At 36.6% G+C, this 24,290-nt stretch overlaps 1 protein-coding gene across 18 annotated transcripts in view; it reads left to right on the forward strand.

Moving 5' to 3' along the window:
• LCOR (ligand dependent nuclear receptor corepressor) overlaps window positions 1-24,290 on the forward strand; it is a 138,594-nt gene that overhangs the window by 97,058 nt on the left and 17,246 nt on the right. Inside the window, exon 8 of one of the 18 annotated variants that reach the window (XM_022569179.3) lies at window positions 190-24,284. The exons of the other annotated variants lie outside the window; for them this stretch is intronic. Coding sequence (XP_022424887.1) covers window positions 190-1,159 — 970 coding nt within the window. The 3' untranslated portion in view covers window positions 1,160-24,284. Of the gene's footprint in view, window positions 1-189; window positions 24,285-24,290 lie in introns of those variants that run through there. 18 annotated transcript variants of the gene reach the window in all.

Raw genomic sequence — 24,290 nt, forward strand, 5'->3', positions numbered from 1 at the left:
GTTTTTGTTTTTGTGAACAAGTTTAAAACTAACTGCCGAGACCATTTTTTTTAAATTTTAGAGAAAATAAATAAATAACACAAAGTGATGTTACCCAAGCAAGGCCTTCTAATAAAGGAGTGGTCCCCTCACCCATCCCTCCCTACCTGTGCAAGTCCTGCTCACATCAGTTTCCTTCCATCCAATTAGGCGACCTGGGAGACCCAGCCAGTACCGCCCAGACGGACTTCGGAGTGGTGATGGGGTACCTCCAAGAAGCTTACAGGATGGAACCAGGGAAGGTTTTGGACACTCCACATCACTCAAAGTTCCACTGGCTCGATCCCTGCAGATTAGTGAAGAACTACTGAGCAGAAACCAATTGTCCACAGCTGCCAGCCTTGGACCATCTGGATTACAGAATCATGGACAGCACTTAATATTATCCAGGGAAGCCTCTTGGGCAAAACCACATTATGAGTTCAACCTCAGCCGTATGAAGTTCAGGGGAAATGGTGCACTCAACAACATCAGTGACCTTCCTTTTCTTGCAGAAAACTCTGCCTTTCCAAAAATGGCACTTCAAGCAAAACAAGATGGGAAAAAGGATGTGAGCCATTCATCTCCTGTAGATTTAAAGATACCACAAGTTCGAGGAATGGATCTTTCTTGGGAAAATCGCACTGGTGATCAGTACAGCTATAGCTCTTTGGTAATGGGTTCACAAACGGAGAGCGCGCTTAGTAAAAAATTAAGGGCTATTCTTCCAAAACAAAATAGAAAAAGCATGTTAGATGCTGGACCCGATTCTTGGGGCTCAGATGCTGAGCAGTCTACCTCTGGACAGCCATATCCCACATCGGATCAAGAAGGAGATCCTGGCTCCAAGCAGCCTCGGAAGAAAAGAGGGCGTTACAGACAGTACAACAGTGAGATACTGGAGGAAGCAATCTCAGTGGTTATGAGTGGAAAAATGAGTGTTTCCAAAGCTCAGAGTATTTATGGGATTCCCCACAGTACACTGGAGTACAAAGTAAAGGAGAGGCTGGGCACTTTGAAAAACCCTCCAAAGAAAAAGATGAAGTTAATGAGGTCGGAGGGGCCAGATGTTTCTGTAAAGATTGAATTAGATCCCCAGGGAGAGGCAGCACAAAGTGCAAATGAATCAAAAAATGAGTAGGAATACTGTAGAGTGCCAATTACTGTACAAACTGGGTGAGCACTACTGCATTGTTCAGCTGTCATTGCTTGCACCTAACTTCATTTACTGTGACACTTGTTTCTTTGCAGATTTTGCATTGACTTGTGTGTACAGGGGTGAAAGGTGCATTCTGAATGTTGCATATTTTAAAATTTTCGTGTGCAGTATGGCTCGGGATATCGTTTGGCCTTTTGCATGTTTCTCTACAAAAGAGAATTGAGTTACCTCACAGAGAACAGATACATGGAAGTGGACTCCTTGCCTGTAGAGCCTGCATGCTTTTCTTTTTTTTTTCTTAAGTTATATTTGCCTTTATTTAAAAGAAAAGAAAAAAGCCCCCTTTTAGAGACCACCTCTGTCATATTGGGAGCTTTATCATTGCAAATTGGAAAGCCATCTTATAAAATTATTCACATTTTTTCTTCTGAGATTCAACTAATTTAAGGGTTAAACTAAAGAAACTAAGAACAATGAACTTTTGAATTTAAGAAATTTGGCTATTCAATGATAAATAATTATTTGGGTCAATTAACATTTTATGATTTCCTTCTCACTATTAAGTTTACTTAACAAATTAGCAATCTATTTAGTGCTCACCCAGAGGGGGGAAGGAGGTGGAAAATGTGCACACACTACCTTCAAAAATGCTTCAATTACGTTGTAACACTACCTTTGCTGTTATTTCATTTGGGATTTTCTAAGGGTAGAGTTTGGTCTCACCAACAAGTGAGGATATAGCCTTATCTCATGGAGGACGAGCTCCGTTCTTACTCAGGAGCAGTCAGGGTACATTACATAAAACAATAGAGGATGCCTCATTTTAGCAAATTAAGTTTCTTTGTATTCTTAAATCCTTTTACAGATTTGATCATGTGCTAACTAACAACTAAATGTCAGTTGCAGCAACTATTTTAAAATATTTAAGATCTGTTTATTGGGGGATGGGAGAAATAGGGGGGAAATGTGTGTGAGTAATTATAATATTGCAAAAGTGGTATCTAGATTTTACAGCCTCAGTAATCTCAAATATCCACATAAGTGAAGAATCCATGTTTGTGGTGAGAGAAAGAACACAACCCCAAGGTAACCTAAAATGATTTAGGTTGCATTTCAGTTCTAACAATAATTCAATCAGAAGTCAAGCTGCTTAGCAATTCTTTTTTAACTAATTCATAGATACTAGTACAAGGGGGCAGGGGTTTTTTTTAGTTTTATTTGTTGCTTTGAACTCTTTTTTTCTTTCTTTTGGCATCCTACATACTATCCCCTTCTTAACTTTTTCTGATATTTAGCTGATTTTTATGGTTGTTTAGCACACAGTTCAGGACCTTTCAGATTGTGTTTTGTATAAGCACTCCTTAAAGAACACCTAAGGTTTTTTTGAGATGGGCTTTTAAAATTACAGTGATACGGTTTGGAACATTTATTTTCTACAACTTTTTTGCAAGAATAACAGGTGAATAAAGCCCATGAAATTTAATTTTGCACTGTGACCAAATTAAAATTACTCTTTGTGCAAAACAAAATCCACCCCCCATACACCCTATATTCTAATCTGCTGAGAAAGGTGGTCAGCCCCTTCTAAATGCTTAACCAAAAACAAAAAAATCAGTGGAGTTTTTGTGTAAAGTAAAATCAAAACTTGGAGCGTTAAATTGAGGTTGATGATTTCTGATGGATACTAACAGTTTGAGAAGTAGGTCCAGATATTCCCAAGGCATAAATTCTTGCCTGGAAACTTTGGAGCAGTTAATTAGGTTAAGGATAGTTTTCACTCAGCAACCTGTGTGTTCAAAGGTTAGGCACACCATTGCTGTTATTAAAATACACACATTCTTGACATAGCCTGGGCTTGGGTTCCTCTTTTGGTTTGGTTATTTTGTGTAGCAGTTTAATCAGTGGATGACTGAGCCTGTTTCCTCTTAGCTTTCTAGTCTTCTGAACAGAAAAAGCAGTTTGGGTTCAGAGCAGTGTATGACTCTGCAGTATTTTCTAGCCTAGCTGGAAGTTGCAATAAAAAATACTTAAGGAAATGTATGGTTTTCATCTGCAGTTGAAGGAAGTTGTAGAAATTTTGCTGAAAGCAAAGGACTAAGCTTATGAAGGAACACCTCCTTTGTTCCACACTCGATTTGTCACACACAGTTAATTGCAGCCATGGTACCTTTTTGCATGATGTTTGGGGGTATGCGGTAGCCCAAGATTGCTGCAAAAAGGTCCTTTGAGCAATTAATTTGTGCTTGTTTTTATCCCCTCAGAAAGGCATCATTAAAGGCCCATTTAAAAATCTGGCCCTAAAAGTTCAACTTTTGTAGAGTTTTACTGTTCAGAGAGGTTTTAATCCTATGTGGTAGTCTCTAAAGTGATGTATGAGTTGAGTTATGTAAATTTTGTCATTGTAGTGTACATGGAGTGATCATTTTACTAACATAAATATTTTCTATGTGTGTTTCAGTGGATGACAATCGAGCAGCAGAAGAATGGTGTGCCTACCCTTTAATGCTGCAGTTTAAATAAGAGAACTTGTATTGTGTCATTTCAGATTGTAGGCTGAGAGTTGTAAATAGTGAAAATTTGAGTACTTCTATTATTTGTTTTGGTTAGAAAGTGAATTTAAAAAACAAACCAAACTCTAAACTTTCTCAGATTAAAAGTCCTGAGACCTGAAGATTGTAATATTCATGTCTGTGAAGCTTTTAAACATTACACTTGAGATCAGTCATGACTTGATATTCAGGTAAATTTTCTTTTCCAAGAAGCTTTTGAATATTTCCTCCAAAGGTCGGTCGGTCTCTTTCTTTTTGAGTGTAGATTATTTTAAAGCACTAATTGCATTACACTGGTAACTGCAATATAAAATAGCCATTATTGTTTTGTGAAGCATGGTTGAAATTAGATAGTGGTCCCTTTTAAATTTCATGAGCCTCTCCAAAAAAAAAAAAAAAAAAAATTAAAAAAATACAGAAAGCTGCTGAATATTTCAAAAGATATATATTTTACCTTATTGTAGGTTTTGTAAAGTTAGTTTGTAATATTCAGGTGCACTTTTAATGTTAAATTTTGTGTTCAGAGTTCCATTATACCATGTGTTTCTTGGATGTGGCTCATCACGTGGCTGGCTGTCATGTCAGTCTTGGTGCCGCAGTGATCCCGTGATATTTGGTTTCCCTCTTGATTTGCCACTATTCTGTATTGGCACTTTCAGTGTAGATATTCTAGTTTGGGAACATCCTCATAAATGTGTAATAGAGATTGGTCTATTCGCATGCTTAATTTCTGCTAATCAGAGTTTTGCATGGCCCAAATAACAGCTGACCATTTTTATGGTATGGGAAAGTATAGTTCACAGCCATCTTTGTCACAAAAGCCTTTTCTCCTTTCATTTTTCAGTAGGTGGATGATGACATTACTCCAACCATATGATATGACTCAAAATAATATTAGGAGATAATGTGTTTAAAATCAACTCCTACGTTTTTCTATGAGAGAACATAGATGTAGAGTAGATAAGCTATGGCACTATAAAATCAAAAACACTAATTCCGTGGAAGGATATCTAGTTGGTATTTTTATTAGCTTTCTCACTTTTGAAACAGTCATCAAGCTTGACAGTAATGTATTATATTTGTTTAGTAGGCTTACAGGTGACTGAACTGTGTTTGTGATGAGCTATACACTTTATTCTGTTCCCCAAATACCATGAAGGACAAGGTCTCTCTTTCAGGAAAAATAATTTATATTTGTGTATAATACTTTTTAATGTTCAGTTTGTTGTTATTCTGAAGTTTAGATGTTGCTTGATAAACCTTTGCTGCAGCAGATCATGGATATGAGTAAGGCTTTGTGTGATAATAGGGGTCCTTAAGTGAAGTTAATTACTGTTCAGTTCTGGTGAGCAAGCTCAACAAGTGTGAAGTGTGTATTAGCTTTATTTGGTACACTTTTACTTTACAATATTGAAGTGCTTTTAGAACTCTGGTTATCTTATATAAACCATTACCTCAACCAATTGGCATTTCCATTCCCCAACATTTTACCTGAGCTATATATAAGATGAGCTATATGGGATCAGATAGTAAAACAGTAAGGCACAATGAGAAGTTTAGTTCCCAATTTTCTGGAGAGAACTCTAAATTAAACTAAAAATGACTACCTGCAAAGGCCCATATCATAACTACCTTCTGTCATTAGGCAGTACGTAGCAGCCTTGGAGCTGCTAGTGAGCTATGTGTTCTCCCCCTGCCCCCAAGTAAGCACATGGTGCGAGGCTGGGTTCTAAGCCTTTGTGAGTCTCTTATATTTCATTGACCCACAATAGTGAAGCTTGGATTCAGTTATTTTTATAAAACAAATTATTGAGGCAGCCCAATGTCAGAACCTGAAATTATTTAGAGTAGTTACAGCAGATATGACAGCTCAGTGTCATTTTCTTAACAGCTATTATCCCTGTAGATTTAATTTTGAAGCTACATATTTTTGCTTTTGAAATTATTCTTTCTTTAACTAAATGCCAGAGGTTGTTTTCATGTGAACCATCCTTTTCTGATATGTATATATTCAGGTTGCTGTCATTGGTGATGGAATATGGCAATAGACTGAATTGTTCCACTTAGTCTTTTATAGGAGACATTAAAAGTTACAGGTTAAATTTTGACCTTCATGAAGATATCAAAGATTGTTTTCCTTGTTACCTTTCCATTATAATTAGGTCTTCATTAATACTACGGTCAAGCCAGTGTTATTAAACTTAATGGCTTTAACCAAACAGCCCATTTGGAAACTTTATTAAGCTATATAGGGATTTTTTTTTAATCTAATTGCTTTCAAGCTCTACTGAAAAGGAAAAAAGTATAATCGTGGTACAAGGAATGCAGACCTCCAAAGTCTTCTTAGGTTTTTTTTGGATACATTCTGTCCTTGAGACTTAAGTAGGATTTGTGAACATGGTGACTGAAGGGAAAATAGAGGAAATTCTTTGCATATTCTCTGTCTCTTATTCCCAAATAAACTCCCAGTTGCCTTTTAAAGAAGCAGACATTATCCCTGTAGCTGTGTGCCCTAAGTGTTATGAAGGAGATTGGAGGAGGGAGTTGGGAAGTAGGATGGGGAAAGTATGTAGATCAGGAAAAGCTAAAGATTCTGCCCTACAATACTAAAAATGAGTTGCAGGATAGATAACATGGTAAAGTTGGGCCACCTTCATTTGATAGTCAGAAGAATCTTTTAGAGTGTTTGAAGAGTGAGAATAAAGGCAAATTAATGTTGGCTTGACAATAAAATATGAGTTAATTCTGCAGCTATTAGGAGGGTAATTTTAAGGTTTCCAGTTCATTTATAGCTATATCAATAAAAGCCGAAAAGCAAGCACTTTTAGTTAATCATAAATTTATTGGATGTAGCAAATATTATAATCATAATATTTAATCTTTATTGTTTGAATATGGAATTAAACTCTTTACCCCATCTTGAACTGTCATTGAACAGGCTCAGGATGATCTTTTCAACACTGGAAATGACCCTACACACATACCAAAAAAATCTAAAGCAGTAAGACATATTTGAAGATCCATACCTCTTAGACTTTTTAGATTTGTCTTGGGAAAGAATTTATGAACCTGTAACCAGTATTAGTGCAGTCTTGGGTTCCTTGTTCTGCATAATTGCACCCTTTCTCAGGTATGTCCTGAAAACATAAATTTTAAAATAATCTCTTTAGAGATTAGATTCTCAGTGGATAGTGTGTAAGGGGACTGGGGGAGGGGGGTGGGAGGGTTGGACACAGGACACTGACACAGTAGGGCAGGGATTTTTGACATACAATAGCCAAATAGAATTTCAATCTACAATATTTTTAGCCCCTCAGAATGAGTTGAACAACATCTGTTATTTGGTAAATACCCGGTGCTACACTCCTAAAAGTCTTTTGTTTCATCCAGGTGACTTTGTTTCCTGCTTGGTGGAAGGGTATATAGTAAACTTTACTGTCACTAGGAAAGCACTTGTCTGAAATGTTTAAAGTACTAGAAAAGGGATAATTCAGCACTTTTTCTGTTACAACACTAAAGTCTTAATTTATCTTCAGAGTCTTAGGTACTGTAAGTTTTAGGGTGATTATTTAAAAATATAAAACATACTACATAATATGGGGTCAGATCACATTTATATGAATAATTCTTGTCTTATTTTTTAAAAAGACAATAACATTTTGTACCTTTCAAGCAATTCCAAGTGATTGCCTCATTTTCCCCATTTCATTAAGCATTTCAGGCTAAGAATTTGGAATTTGAGAGGAGGTGAGGGGGAAGTTCCCCAAAATGAAAAATTGTGTCAGACAGTTTTAGAAAAATAAATCACTAGGAAAATGGGTAGGGATTCTCTCTCCCTTTAAGTCTTCAGGGAATGAGCAGTATTTAGAATCTTTGGCTGAAATTCAGGCCTTTTTACTGTGTAAATTTTTAATATTAATTCACTGACATGCTTTTTACATCAGAGGACTGAAAATGGATCTTAATGTTTTTAAGTTGTGGAAGGGTATATTTCTAAAATGAAGGGGGGGATAATTAACTAGGTTAGTATACCAGCATTAGTAAGTTTAAGGAATTTTAGTATGTAATAGCAAAGTGTTTGATTAAAAGTCTAATCCTATATTGCTAGTCAAAATTATAGTTACATTCTGATCTAGGAAAGATATAGTCATTGGATATTGATATGCTGTGCTGTCAGAAAACCAGACTAAGATAGAAACCTTTATCTGACTCCCACATGTTGCTTGTTCTGATGGGATGTATACTTTACAGCAGCTTGTTGCTGCTTTGAGAAGAAACGTATAAACTATACATTCGGAGTGTTTGCGTATAATTCTTTATAACCTCCACTTTAAACTGTCAAACATTGGTATTTTATCAGTCCACACTGTTAAATATAGCTAATGTTCTTAGGAATCCAACTTGTACACACTGTTTAAAAACCCTCAGGGACAGTTTACACACTATTCTCACTCAATTCAGGTACTTTGATGCTATTCTTAAACCTAACAGTGACTTGTATTTTTCTGTTTTGCTTTTATTTTGACGTGCTGGTAGCACATCCTTGATGAATGTCAACTTAAAAACTCAGTTCAGGTATCCAGGTATAACTCAGCCAAACAGATTTTAAAGCTGCATATAACTCTCCAGCACACGGTGCCTCACACTCTTATAGTGGCATTCTATATATTCAGTTATTACTACTGAGCAGATAATATGGGGGTTCCTGTTAACAGTGTATTTAAAAAGACAAAATGTGCATAAATGTATAGCCAGCACATGCAACACATACACATACACAGTTAAACTATATATATTTAAATGCCACTAATAGCCAGCACAATTAAATGACATTCCTTGCTGCTTCTGTAAACTATAACAGATGCAGTTCTTCCTCAATGTGGCTCTTGCTTCTTCACCATACTACTACTAAATTCAAGCACTGGTCCTTGGGTGTCTGACCTCTACATTCTAGTTTATGCAATGTCTTTAGAGAATTCTGTGCACTGGCCACTGTGATGGAACCGTTGGGCCAGGAGTGCTCTGATTTTATTAGTAGTGATTCTGCCAAAGTTGGTGTTGTAACATGAGTATGTAAATGTCAAAAAATAGTTAGCAGAGGTCTAGGACTACATATCAGCAGACAATTTTGTCAGTATATTTTGTAGCCTAGAAGTCCTCAATGACAAGTTTCTTCTGATGTGAAGTTCTAATTCCAGTGTTTTAGCCCTTTGCATCTCTAATGTTAAGACTTGTCTGTTAGAGGTCTTTATTCTTTAAAACTCCTTTTGTTTTCTGCAGTACTGTCTGTGGTTAACAAAATAGATTATTCCTCTGCTTTAGTATTTGATATCTTACATCTAAAAGGAATTCTCCATATATAAAACCCATAGCCTTTGAAGATACGGAAAATGGCATCTTTCAGATTTCTAGAAGTTTCAGATTTCTAGAAGTGTCATGCAACAAAACAGGAACCCCCTTTACTCTTATGGACCTCATTTCAATATACTGTTTACAGTTTGACGGAATTGTATAATTTAATATTTCTCTTGTACTGTAGTTTATATTTATTTACAGATTTTTTTTGTACTGTGTGATTTGAACTTTTTGTTCCTTGCTATGATCAACATTTATGTAGTAGAGCACTTATGATCACAATTTAAGTTTTTTGGTTTGATTGCACTACATTAATTTTTTAATGCAGTTCTGATTTTTGACTGGACTAAAAATAAGCTGTGTCTTAATGTATGTGATGAGTACTTAAAATTTTAATCCATGTGGTCCCCTTTTTTTTGCATTCTATGTCAAACGCGCTAGTTCTTTCGTGCATGTGTAAGATTTAATGGTTCCATTGTATTATTTGACCATGACATTTTGGAGAAACATTCCCAGCTGTAATGTTGTGTATGGTAGTTCTCACTGGATGCTAGACTTTTCAAAACCACTATTCTTCTAATAAATTTTGTTGTGAAAACTGTTTTAAAAGCTTGGTTTCTACTTCTTAAGATTATGATGCTTTTTTTTACAAATCCACAAAAGGGGTAAGATTTCAACGTGCACTGTAAATGCACTTGGTAATCAAAGTTTGTAATTTTTTGTGATAAATTATTTCCAGATGAAATCCCTTAGATAACTAGAAGTTGCTGCTTCAAAATTGTGCTTCAGTATTTGGATTCGGTACTGCCTTGTAACCCTGTCTCTCTACTAATTTGATACTCCCCCTACCTCAGCTTTTTTCATTGGATTATTCACTTTAAATATTTTCAGCTAAACAAGATACATTGACATTTTCGTAATACCTGCTTGCTGAACTTAATTTTTCATAATCTCCTTAGAGTAAAACTTTATTCTGGGATTACTTGCCAAAAAGAATAATGATTTACTCATTTTTGTTCGCTCTTGAGGCATACGTGTGAAAGCACTGTCAATCAATCAAGGTTATTATAGTAATTCAGATTCTTGGGAGAATGCTGGTATTTCCTTTTACCAGACAAATAACAGCATATATGTTGCTCAACATTTATATTGTGGGTTTTAGAAACGGGGTATAAAAAAAGTTTTGTATTACAAAGTGATTTCTGTTGTAAAGTCATTAGGAAGGAACAACTGATAAAGTTGTTACAGTTGATAGACAACTGATAAAAACAACTTTACAGTGATAAAGATCAGAAATGATAAGCAAAATGTTTTAGAAAGCTCCTTTTTCAAGCTCATGATACTCATGTAATATAGGCTGGTTGAAGTGATTTGCAGTCATTTCTAATGGAATTTTGTATTTTTTAATGATGTTATTGTTGGTAGTTGGTCTAGATTATCTTTTAGTTAATTTTTTTTGTCTCATTTCTTTGGCTGCCTAGCTAACACTTTGTGCCTTTTGGCCTGATGTTTATAAAATCGGAAATCTTGCTGGTACTACAGGCTTGTTTCCTTGGCTTTACTTGTTCCCCTTACTCAGTTATGCCATGTGTCTATAGAACATTTTTCGAGAAACCTAATTATTATTTCTTTGTATAAAGCTATAGCTACGTGTTTCTTGTCATTATCCATTTTAAACTGGTGGCCAGGTCAGTTGTAGTAGGATTATAATCTAGCATCTCATCAGTGAATTTATTTTAGTGATCCTATCTTCATGTTGATACTTAGCTCTTCAGTTATGACCTGATTTTTAAAAAGGACTTATTTCTTCTAATCCAAAATTTTCTTCTCTGATTCTGCTGATACTTTGGAATTAATTCAGGAACTCTTAGGAATCAGGGAAACTGCATAAGGGAAATGGAGTGGAAAAAATGGAAAATGGTATCTGCTTTCTGAGTTGTGGAGTTGTTATTTTTTCCTCAAGGACTGTGAACTCCTCTCACCAGACACTTGTATTCAAATGTAAAAACATACACCCAAGTCATATGTTGTTAGATTTTGTAGCTGAAATGAGTGAAAACCTTTTTTTAACAAAGTATTTATTTATTAAGTAACATTAAGAGGTAACTGTTCTTGTATTCAGAGTATCCACTTTATCATTATTTGCTTCCAAATGGTAAGCATTTTAACACAGAATTTTAGTCATCATATTCACCTTATAAGTTGTTGGACTTTTTGCTGTTTAGGGGGAAGTGGTTAGTGTATCAAACTGCGTTTACAGGTGGAGTAGACAGGCTTGTCTTCAGAGGTTAGTGGAAAAGAAATGTTCTCAGAACATTTTAAAAGATTGATAGTTATATAATGAATAGTTTAAGTCATGATTTGGTTGGAGTTCAGCATGGAAGTAAGCAAAAGTATATCAGAATTCATAAGTATGAAATCTTACTGAGCCTGGAGCTTTTTATAGGCATGTAAGAATACTGTTGTTTATTGACTGGTAGTTTTAAAACGTTCATTGTACTTTTCTTGCCCACTTTTATTTGATCAGCAGTTTGGAGTGATAAGGGATTATTTGGTAATGTAAATTTCTTGCAACTTGGTATACTAGAAAGATCACTTGTTTTTTTCGTCTGTAAAGTGAGCGTTGTCCTGAATGCCTTTTAGGCCCCATTTCAACTCTGCGTCTGTTAAAAATGCAACTGTCTATTTAAATGTGTGACAAATAACACCAATTATATCTGTTCAAACATTGAGAAATACAGTAGCAACCCTTTATTAAATAATAAGTTCTTATAAACCTTAGGTCTTTGCAGCATTTTCTAAAGGAAAATTATGCCTTTTATTTAAAGCAAATCCATTTTGTTAAGTTTTTGTTATGAATTGTATGAATGTGACAGTACTTTTGCAAAAATTAGATTGAGCAGTTACTTTTTCTGATTAATTTTAAAGTATGTTATTCATAATTTCTGTTCTGATTGTGTGCAGGCTAGTTCTGCTTTGAATGTTAGAGCACAAAGAGTTCTGGATATACTCAATCAAAATCAATCTTTTAACAATACAGATGCCTGGATCAGTTTATAAGAGTGAGGCTTGAACATGTTATATATTTTCAAATTGTAACAGGTTTTTTTGTTTTGTTTGCATTTTTAAAGTTTGTTTATTCAACAGATCTCTTTCTAATTGTGTCAAAAGATGTAAAATTTACAGACTTAAACGTTTTTAAATGTATGGTTTAGTAGTGTTAAGTATATTCACATTGTTGTGACCATAGTGGGTTTATTAACCCACTGATTAAACACTGTTGGTCCCATCCTAATCTTTCATTTTTAAAATGAAAAATAAGAACTTGAGGTCTTTAAGGGACTTGCCCGCCCGCCTCACGTAATGAGTTGCCCTTAATACTCATGATTCCAAACCATTATACTTATCTTTATACTTATACCACTTTGGCACTCTTGACTCAACTTAGAATGAGGGATTTAATCTAATATTTTTCTTTTAGATTCACTTTAATTAAACCTTAGCTATTAATTAAATCAACTAATTTTATTCTTGAATAAACTTACATTGCTTTTTAGGAAGAGAATTAAACCTGTATTTAATTATGAAATTCCCAGTAAAGAAATTACATTTGAGGCATTTAAAACTTCATTGTTAAGTAGAAATCAGCATTATTGGCTCAGTGCTGGAAGAGGTGAATAGGTAGGGCATAGAGAGAAGAGTAGAGAATATCCCAAGTTTAAGAGATAGAATTTGATGGGCCTGGCTTAAAATCCCAGCCCTTCTACTTTCTTAGTACATGGTCTTGGACAAGTTATTGAACCTTTCTGAGCCTTAGTTTTCTTATGTGTGAAAGGGGTTTATGCGACCCACCTCATAGATTTGCTGTGAGGCTTAAATGAGATTCTGTATGTAAAATACTTAGCACTATGCCAGGCTCTTTGCAAGTGCTCAATAAATGAAAACTAGGAGTGAAAGCACCTGGCAGGAGTTAATTTAGTATGAGAGGTAAGGAGAGTGAGAAAATCCCATTGAAAGTTGTGGAGGGAGCTGTTTATATTGATTAGAACTTGGAAAGTGAGGCAGATGAGTTTATATTAGACTGGGATATTGGGCAGCCAATCTTGTTTTAACTGTAAAATGAGAGATGGAGAAATGTTGGAACTATAATTGAAACCTGGAATGCTGCTTTTCTGATTTCTTGGTCCTGTTTGAGAGGAATATTATCAAAATTATCAATCATTCTTTATTTCTTTTCAAAGATTAAGTGGAATAAAAGTTGTTTGGAAAGTAGAAGAATTTATAGAATTTATTTTCCTTTCCACTGTATAGAGTTTTTTGTATTTTCAAGGTTGAAATTTTACATGCTTCGAATCTGTAGATTTTTCTTTTTATGTGGTGGTAGTTTGTATAACACAATGTAAGATCTAGGTGGGATTGTGGGGATGTGTGTGTGCTTATGTGTTTAATCATCAAACCTTTAGTTTTCCAGTGAAAGAATCTGGGGACTCTACTGCCTGTTTAATGAGATTCTAATTACACTCTTACCAAATGGGAGTTCTGTGCATTTCAAACAGATAAATCAGATCATAGCTAGCACAGTTTAGAGGTGTTCATTTCAGCGTCTATTAAAATGACTTGAGACATTTTTCCCAGGAAAACCTAGTAGTATAATTTTAGCTAGATAGAGATGGACTAAGAAGAAAATAATGAGGGTAGCAGACTCTCGTGAGATGCTAGGAATTGGTGAGTCTGTGTAGACCAGCTCTGCAAACTTAATCAGCCAGTTATACCTTACTAGTAAGTTATAAGATCAGTTCAGGGGGTTCTAACCAACATTTTAAAAAGAAATTAAAAAGAAAAAAGAATCAGAGTACATAGCATATAATACGGATAAATATTTTGTTGAATCTTATATGTTGTCATACACATACAAACTAGGATGTGATGTGTGTACTGAGTTACTTTGTAAGAAGTATTTCTTGTTCTTGGTTGCAGTCAAATTCTAATGGCTTCTGAAAGCCATTATGTAAACCATACCTTTTCATACTTGTTTTTTTGGTGCCAGCAACCTCCTGTGTGCTTACAGTTTGGAGCCTACACTCTTACTGTCTGACCTTCAAAATTCCCTTCCTTTCCCTGCCTCCTTGATTTGAATTCATTTTCTTTGAAAGCTTTTTCTTTTCCCTTCTGATTATGTGTCAAAATGTTACCTCTGCCCTTTTCAGTTCCCTTGAAAAGTGTCTTGGGAAAATTATTTTCACTACATAGTAATTTATTTGGTTAGTTTATTCATCACTTACTTATGCCTGAGATGTACTAAGCCCCAGTTTTTAGGCAGTGAAGCTACCGCTTTAAAAAGGCCAAAGTCCTGGACCTATAGGAAGGTTCACAATCCAGTGGAGGGGGTAGCCACGTCAGCTGTTACCGTGCAGCATAAGCTCTATTTATAAAAGATAGACACAAACCATGAGAGTATAGTGAGAAAGAAAGAACACGGCCCACAGGGAGAAGGTGCTAAAAGAGGATGGACTGTGAGCAGTGGGAAATTGACTGAAATTTTATGCAGAAAAAGTGACGAGATCATATTTGGGCTTTAGGAAGATGGCAGTTCTGGGTAATGTGCAGCAAACTGTAAAATGAGGAGGAGAAATAGTGACAGGGAGCTTAGAATATAGTATTCTCCAAGGGAAGTCGAATCAGTATAGGTGAACTGGATAGTATATTGGAAGCAAGAGAAGTGGTGAAACTAAGGATAAGGATTGAGGTAGAGTAAGTACCTAAGTTGAGTATTTGTGCCTGTGTGTGTACATATGCATATACATTTGCTTATATTTTGTCTTCCAATATTCCTAAATAAACCTCAAATATACAGATGATTCTGCTTAGTTCCCCTCACTCCAGTACATCTCCAACAGTAGCCTTGAGTGTTTCCAGAGAGAGGTGGGATAAGGGATGGTTATAAAAGGACCATTAATTCCAAGAGCACCCCAGAGAGAATGGTAGACATAAAAATAGTTTTCTTACTGTACTTTAAATTCTAAAGTATATATACCTCCTCTAACATTCATGAGGTGAACACGTGAGAAATAACATTAAATCTTGTATAAATTACCTTAGGAATCATTTTAAATTTTAAGTCCTTTTACATTTTACAAAGTGGTCTAGGTCCTTTAAATAATTAGTTAATACAGTACTTAGGAGTGCCGTCATTGTGTCAATTTTAAGTGATTTATTATATGACAACAAAAGTAGAATTTGCCTCTCTTAAGGATTATGGCACAGATTTGTATGGTTTCAAGAGTGGAGATTTAGAACCTCAAGAGAACATGAGAAAAGATATAGAAGATCCCATAAAAATCACAGAAGACTCAGGACACTATTAGATAACTGCTTATTTGGATATTTATGTAATCTGCTAGTTTCCCCTCTTCCTTTCACCCAAAAAGAAACTAGGAATATATGTCAAAAGGCATACCACTTTATTTCTTGAGAGGGAAAAACATTTGTGTTGCAGAGATCTGTCATGTGAACTCTTAAATGTTCTTTTGGTTTCTGTTTGTGTCAGCTCCCCATGCCTCCTTTAAGTCTCCATCTGCATACACAGTGCCCTGCAAAGTGGTAGTGTGGGTTTTTGAGGTTATCATTATTATCGTCATTATTATTACTACAAAAGAGATATATTCCTCTTGTAGTGGAAATCTTGTGTGGACTGACTCCTGTCAATTGCACTCCAGGGAAACTGTGCACAGTCCTTGGCCACTGCTGGGCCTTGACAAATGTTTCTTTCCCTTTACCCCCTTGAAGAGAGCATCATGATGTGGTACATTTTCTCTCACTTGGGGAAATGAGCGCCTCTATATCCTGCCTAAACAGTGGTATTTTTTTAGTCTATCATCGGCCTGGTCATTTAAAGGGAATTGAAGAGCAATTTCCCCCAAAGAACAACATAGATTTTAAACCCCTACTTGACAGATACAAAAACAAAAAAGGAAATAGACTAGACTCACTGACTTGTCATGAGCTCTCATGTATCCTGACCTAGAATATCAGCTGTGCCTTTAAGATCAGATGGCTCTTTAATCTGGTTTCAGTAATTCAGTGAGTCTAGGTCTAGGGACAGACACTTTTGCAGTTTCAAATCAACCATGAGCAGAGGTCTGTCCTCTTTGTCTGAAATTACTGTAGTATTTTCTAAAGTCTATTGCAAAGTGTTTTCTAAGAATTCTTAGTTATAATACTCATTAGATAAATAATTTAGATTTGTGTTCTCATCAAATCAGTATTTAGTTATATCATTTAGGGATATTTCTTCCCCCACTACCAGGAACTGTCATCTTTAAACTTTACACCGTCCAGTCCAAAATCCCCTTTCACTGCCTCTGAACCCTCCCTCCTTTTGTTTACATTAATTAACACCAAATGTAATGTAATATGGTCGTGCATGCATAGTCTTACCTGGGATGATAGAAGCAAAAATCAGTTTTATAGAGGGAAAAAAATTTTTTAAGAAGTAAATAGTTTGACAGAAGTGTCTGTTTTGTGAGCCTATTACATTCCTAGAGAGGAGATGGAAACATTGGACTGTTGTGTTTAATGACCCCTTGCTCTGACTTCTGACTCACCAAGTAACTTTCTGATTATATTTCGGCTTCCCAGGTACCTTTGCTATAGGGTGAAAATGCGTTAAAGAGTGAACTTAAGGATCTCCTTGATAATTATATTTTTTATTGTAATTTAATAAATTTGACAATCTAGCTAAACTTGCGAGGAACAGAAGATACAATATACAAGCCTTAAACTGCTTCTATCATATTTAGATCTACTCTAAATAATAGCCTTTTATTAAACCATGAGGTACAGAAAAGCTAGCAAATTATGGCTTCATGTCCAGTAAGCACCCTCTGAAGCACTTTTCCTTTCCCCCAGTTTACAGTATTAATTCATAATTTTTTGAACCTTTGTTCTGCCCTGTTTTTACTGAACTTAGTTAAGAACACAGTAAACTTAGAAAGCTATCACAAAGGGATTGCATGTCTTTTGTTTTTTTTTTTTTTTGCGGTACGCGGGCCTCTCACTGTTGTGGCCTCTCCCGTTGCGGATCACAGGCTCTGGACACGCAGGCTCAGCGGCCATGGCTCACGGGCCCAGCCGCTCCGCGGCATGTGGGATCCTCCCGGACCGGGGCACGAACCCGTGTCCCCTGCATCGGCAGGCGGACTCTCAACCACTGCGCCACCAGGGAAGCCCATGTCTTTTGTTTTAAAGAAGTAGTTCTCAACTATTCTTCCACTCCACACCTAAGCAAGATGCCATGTTGCCATCAGCAAGAGTGGCTCACTGAGGACTCGTACAGGGTAAAGAGTTACAGGTACATCTTGGGTTTGGAACCCACCCCCATCTCACCATCACCCACAATTCTGATCTCTCCTTAACCCCAACTTTGAAATCTTTTTCTGTCTAAATCCATCTAAATTCTATCTAAATCCAAATTTAGATAATTAGCATTTCAACCACCTGGAAATCAGGTATTAAGCTGTCTGATTTTAAGAGGCCACTTTCTATTCTGTGATCTTAAGAACTTTATTTCTCACTTTCCTATGTCACATCTGCCTACCCTCTTACTGTTTCTCCTAGTTCAGTTCTAGGGAAAGAAAACTTGATTGTTCAGTACTTTACACATACAACTATACATGGCCTTTTAGACAGTGAAGAAAAACCTCCATACCCCATGCTCGTCTTCTCCACTACACACACACTCACAGTTTTGTCATAGCCCTTAGAGCATTCCTGTATCCAGGTATGAAAGATACAGAGATGTGAAATAGCCAAGGGTAGATGCATTTCCCAGTGAAGAGTGAGGACTTGTCAGCAGACTTATCCAGGCCCTTGAACATACTTATATTTTCTGTGCTTAAAGGACCAGAAGTAAGGAATTAGGGAACATAACTTCAGATTATTATCTGGCAAAAATTACAACTCTTACTGCCTTTAAGCAGGGCGAACAATGCATTTTTATGTTTTCCTGTATTTAAAGAGAATCAAGCTAAATTAATTTATAACTCTTAACTATTTGGTTCACTCTGTCTAAAGTATTGTCTCAAGCTTTCTCTCCCCTTCTGTTTTCCTGGGATTATCTTTTCCTCCTTCTAAGATTAGCTCTCATCCAAACATCATTCACTCTCTCTGTTGATCTTTTTCAGTCAAAAAGAATCTATTTTGGTCATCAATGATGTTACATTGATGATTGGTAGTTACAGAGCAGTGAGAGACTACCTGAATCCATCCGTCCCACATTCTAGACTCTTAAAAAATTGTCATTTCAGCTCTCTATCACATCTCTTTTCTATTTGATCTTTTACCCTAAGAGAACATAGGCATTGACCATCCACCATTTATATTAACCACAGGAATGTTTTCCTTTGGAGATTTAAGTATTGCGGCGGTATTGACAAAGTAGGCGAGTTCAGCTATGTCTAACCTCTGATCTAGAAAAACATCATTGAGTAAATCATTAAAGATAGGGTTGTGAAACAACACATCATTCTTAAACTGTGCCTTTCAAAGTTTTTTATGAATATTATCTTATCCTTTTACCACACCCTTAAGAATTAGGCATTGAATTGGGGATAGAAAGACAAATCGGTCAAGGTCATATAGGCCACTTTTCACCAAGGAGAGAAACAGAACTAATCCAGGTAGTTTCCTTCTTCTGTAGCCCTTCCTCCCATTTACCAGTCCCTAAGCTTTTACTGCTCTTCAGTGGTGGTGGTGAAGTATTTCTGACTGATAAACAATTGACTTTAACTATTAGAGAGTGTCCTGTTACTGAGGGGAAGAAACGTGAACTCAAACAAGTGATTTCAAAATCTGTGATGAATTACCGTTCTTGTAAAAATCTAATATAGTCAGATGTGATGCCAACTATAATCACTGAACTAAAAATAAAACATAGTGCTTCTCAGGTCGAGTTGACCTAAGTGTGATCTGTAGGAGTGAGTAGTCTGTAGGACAGAAGCTCACCCCTCTTTGGTTTCCCTACTTACTGTCTGAGAGTAAATCAGGACAAATGTTGTATTTAGGCTCTATTAAAGGCCTAAGGCTATGGGAAGAATTGAATAACTAGAAGCCAAAGTAAAGACCAGCTGTTTAAAACTCAGGCAAAGCTGGCTAGCACCCATTTTCTTAAAACATGAAAAAAGAGTAATAGAATGAAACTTTAAAAAGGTTGATGTTAATTTTTGAAATTAAGTAGTTGAATGATACGAAATTAAAATTCATCTAAACATAGGTCTTACTGAAAAAACTTCCAGAGAAAATCAAATAAGGTAGGAAGCTGGGTAATTTCGAAGCACAGTCAAAAGTAATTTTATTACTATAGTTATAAAGTTAGCTATTATAACAGGGCCCATTTAATGACACTTGGACAAAGGTTAGTATTAATGTGGAGGTTCTCATATTCAAGTGAAGCTACTAGTGGGCTCATACCTGTGTGTCCAGTTGCCTACCAGATATCTCAGATTCAGCATCTTATAAAAATTTCAAGTCAGTGTGTACAGAACTCTTCAGATACATATACCCCAACAATCACCAGCTGCCAGCTTCGTTGCCTGTGTTCCTATCTCAGTAAATGGTGCTACCTAGGAAGAAAATCCAAGAAGCAAACTCAGGAAGCATCATTGATGCTCCCTTTCCCTCCCCCTCTTTTTTGCTAAGAGGAAACAGAAAAACATGAAATGTGGCCCCTACCTACACTCAAGTAGCTTACATCTACTTGGAAAGCTAAGACAAACACAAGACAAATTAAGTCAGTAAAAGATACAAATTATAGGGTAAATATACAAAACCCCTGATCATTGCCAAAGAATTTTACAAACCACTATAGCTTAGGATTTCAGGAAATGATATAGTCACTCCAGATTGATAGCTTTGAGGTGGCCAAGGATGTAACTGATAAAGAGCACCCTACTGCTTGCTCTGGTGACCTGTGGTTCACCAGTACATTGTCCCTGATCCTTTTTACCGGGAAAATACACACAAAACAACCCTTTGTTGATTTCTCTTTCTCTCAAGCAAAGTTGCCATTTTCAGTTTTAATCTTTTCATCTCCTGAGCTTCCCCAAACCACTGCTATAAATGCGTTTTAAGGTTGGTGTAGTCTGTGTCCGCCTCTGTGATGCTGTTTTTCAGCCTCCAAATGCTGTACTGCATTGTTCCAGGTTAGAGTTCAGTGGTACTAACAATGTTTCTTCAGTATGCCTTAGTTGGGAAGACACCACTTCCCCTTGCCATGATGCTGTGAAATAGATAATACCTACTGGTGGTTGGTTGACTGTTTTGTCCTTGGGGACTAGCCGTATTGTCACAATTATTGCTTCAGAGCTGATTGCATGGCCCTTTGGAAGACCTTACATTAGTTTGGGGGTGACTAAAATATTCAGTCACTGTTAAATTATTGAAACATGTGGGACAGCAGCAAATCCAAGTTTCATAACCATAAAGGAAGTTAGGTATCATCCAAGGATTAATCATTATTCAGTTTTTTACTCTCTGTGAGCATCGCTTTAGAAGAAAGTGCTTCCTCAGTTTTTCTTCAGAGCTCTCTGTACTTTTATTGGACACACACCTTGATTTCATGAATCTCAAGACATGTTGTTAACTTCAGACACCAAAGCCTGCTTCCAGAGCACAGCCATGGCTTCACAGCCATGAAGCAGTGTCCAGACATTTTCACATGAGTGCACTTCTTGAATTGGGGAGAACCATTTATTTCTCTCTTTAGTCTTTTCTACAATAAGGTGCCATGACATTTCTTAATCCTTCTCATAGATCTTTGTCAACCTTTTTTCTCTTTTCTTGTATTGCTAAAATATACGTAGAGTGTATTTGATGCATTGAAAAGGCAGTAATATCTCACTTATTTGTAGCCACCTATCTCAGAAATATCAGGAACACATCCAAGAACCAAAAACAGAAATAAAGGGCTCTGAGCAGTTGAAGTTGTTGTTAGAAGATCCATGTGGTTTACTCACAAAACTCTTCCCCAAGCCTTCATTCAGAGCTTGTTTACTTTCACTTGAAGTACCAGTCTAGCACTTGAGATTTGGCTTCTCAGCTAGTGAGCAAAAGTACTCAGCTAAAGGTAAAAGTGGGACTCCTAAACACAGCTGCTATTTGGAGGCCAATAAGAAGAAAGATTTTTAATAAAATGCAGACAGATTTTTAATAAAATGCAGACTGCCACCGTGACTTCTTTGTATTTAGGCAGTAGATTTACTTAATTGAGTAGCCCCCAAAACTATCAATATATTTCAGTTCAGTATAATAAAAATAATAGCCAAACTTCAATAATAGTGTACATGGTAATGACTCTGAGTCATTAAGAAAGAATAAATTGTGTTCAGAGGATGATATAATTTTTTAAAAACTTCCATCAAAAATACTTAAATTTTTAAATGTTTGGTACTTGAAGGGTAAACTTTCATTATCTAGAAAATCCTCTTTGGGGGGTTGTAAAAAGTATTAATATACATTCCTGGTCTCTGAGTTATTCTTATTGAAGCATGTTTAATGGGATTGGCTGACAGTAATGGTAACCAGTATTTGTGTAAACTTTGTAGGTTTTCTTTTGTAGCAGTCCTAAGTGGTAGATGGGACAGGTGCTCCACTAAGACCCAAAATAGTTCAGTGTTTTGGCCAAGGTCACACAACTAGTAAAGGGTAGACTACTCTCTACTGTCTCCCAGTACTATATCCTGTGACACATATTATGTTGTTAGTAACACGTGATGGACATGGACACAAGGTACCTCCTGGAAGAGGTCCCTTCAGCAGGGACCTCCTGACTTCCCCGTGAGCTACAAAGTCTGCAGCTGCAGGAGGAGTTTGTTAAGTTCCCACGTATATCTCATTGAGTCCGAGAGGTGGAAATGACTTTGCAGTCACTCACCCTAGAGTGTCACTGGTGTCTCCCCCGCTCTAAAGGAAGGGAGGAACTTCTTCCTGTTGACCTTCCAGATATTTCCTTTCTAAAACTTTTTACCGAAGGACAGTATACAGACAGAAAAATATACGTATCATAAGTATCCTGTTCAGTGAGGTTTTTTTCCAGTTGCTCTTGGTCTTTCCGTCTCTTTGGTAGATTTTGGCCCCGTAGCCAGCATGTACATGTTCAGCGTACCCATGCATCTGTTATAATGCTTCTATAATAACCTTTTTCTTGGTTTATTCACAATTCAGTGATCAGTTTCACACTGAGGTGTAGGCATTTTCTAAGACATTTCTAGTTTTTCTAATCTGTAGTCTAATGTAGACCTTTTCAGATACCCATGGCATCACTAAAGAAAACTGCTCTCTTGCTAGTTGTGAAAATAAAAACACAGTGTAACCTTTTTTCTTGCAAAACAGTTTAAATAACAGATTGGATTAATAGTTTCTTGGTGTTATTTTGTTTTGTATTTAGACATGTTTCAGCGTTATTCACCACTTGGTCTTAAAAATCTGCATGAGTCAGGAACAGAGAAAGTAAAATTGAGCACCTGCTCTTTTGTGCTTTATGTAATCTAATATCTCACAACAATCCTTTGAAATATTGATACTCAGTTCCAGCTTACAGATAAGGAAACCAAGGTTCAGAGAGGTTAAGTAATTTGCCTGAGATCCTATAGCTAGTAAATGTCAGAGCGACAAGAAGAATACAGGTTTTTCATATTCCACAATCTGTGCTCTTTCCACTAAAACCACACGGCTTCAGAGGCCAGAAGAGGGTAGGGAGGTAGGAGGCCGATGTAGGCTGTCTAGAGTACACCTTCCTATAGAGGCACTTCATGACTGGGAGATAAAGTCACAGATTGAAGAAAAAATAATTAGCTGGAAGATATTATCAAACAGCATCTGTTCAGCACACATTTATTAAGCTGCCCTTGGTGCTTTGCTGTGTTACATAAAGAGTCAGATAATAGTCTTCTAAGGAATTAGGCGGGAGAGAGAGAGAGAGATTGAGAAGTTGTATAAAGCTCCAGAAAACTGGGACACACCAACTGCATGGGCTTAGTAAAAATCCCGACGTCCAGAAATACAAGACAGCTCTTGAAAACACTTGGCTATCTAGGCAGAAATTGCCTTTAGCCTGTCCTCAATCTAGTATCATCCTTTTTCTGCCTTCCCCACTATCCTGGTTAAACTCTAAGAGTTGTCCTAGATAATTTACGGAAATGGTTGAAAAGTGTTCTTGAACGTAGAATTGGCTTCCTGTGCGTTACTGTAAAATGTTTATTGAAGGTCTAGGAGAAGGTAATAGGTGGGGCTTGAGAAGCGACAATGCTACTATCTTGCATTGACAGGGCCTTATGGTTTACAATTTAATTTCACATCTGTGTCCTCATTTAGAGGCTAGGAGTTAGGAATTGCTTGTCATTCATCTTTCAGTGTATCCGAAATGTGAAATTATTGATCTCTATTTCTCCATGCCCCAAAGGGTTAGGAGGATTCCTGCATCACTGTTTGCAGAATTATAGAGTCCAGCCAACTGGTCAAGCCATTTAAAACTGTAATTTCTCTAAGTATTGCTAAACCAAGACTTGTAATACAGTGTGTCTGAATTTTTTTCAGTGTTGTGAATCTATGAGCCAGTGATTATTTAACAGGAATACTCGGGCCTAAAACGAAAGTGTATGTTGACCAACTGAAGTTAATAATGTGGCCAAAATTTTAATTTTTGAAGAAAAATTTCATTTCAATGATATTTCTTCTCTATAAGATAAAAATTATTTGTGAATAATCACTTTAAAAGTATGAAAGTTGGGCTTCCCTGGTGGCACAGTGGTTGAGAGTCCGCCTGCCGATGCAGGGGACACGGGTTCGTGCCCCGGTCCGGGAAGATCCCACGTGCCGCGGAGCAGCTGGGCCCGTGAGCCATGGCTGCTGAGCCTGCGCGTCCGGAGCCTGTGCTCCGCGGCGGGAGAGGCCACAACAGTGAGAGGCCCGCGTACCGCAAAAAAAAAAGTATGAAAGTTGTCACTAAAGATTGAGAATATAACAGGGCTGGCCTCATATTTTAACGAAGTAAATGCTCCTCATTCATTGAATAAAAAGCACATGGGCACTTAGAACCAGCTTTGGCCAGAGTGTCAATTCTCTGTACAACATGAGCAACATCGATGAATTTCATAATGTACAAATGGTTCTTTGGAAAATAACCATAGTAACTTCTTCTCTCTTTTTGTCTGTCT

The sequence above is a fragment of the Delphinapterus leucas genome, chromosome 16 (assembly GCF_059928025.1).
Source record: "Delphinapterus leucas isolate spDelLeu-1000000601 "Yukka" chromosome 16, BTC_Dleu_Yukka2, whole genome shotgun sequence".
NCBI classification, from domain to species: Eukaryota; Metazoa; Chordata; class Mammalia; order Artiodactyla; family Monodontidae; genus Delphinapterus; species Delphinapterus leucas.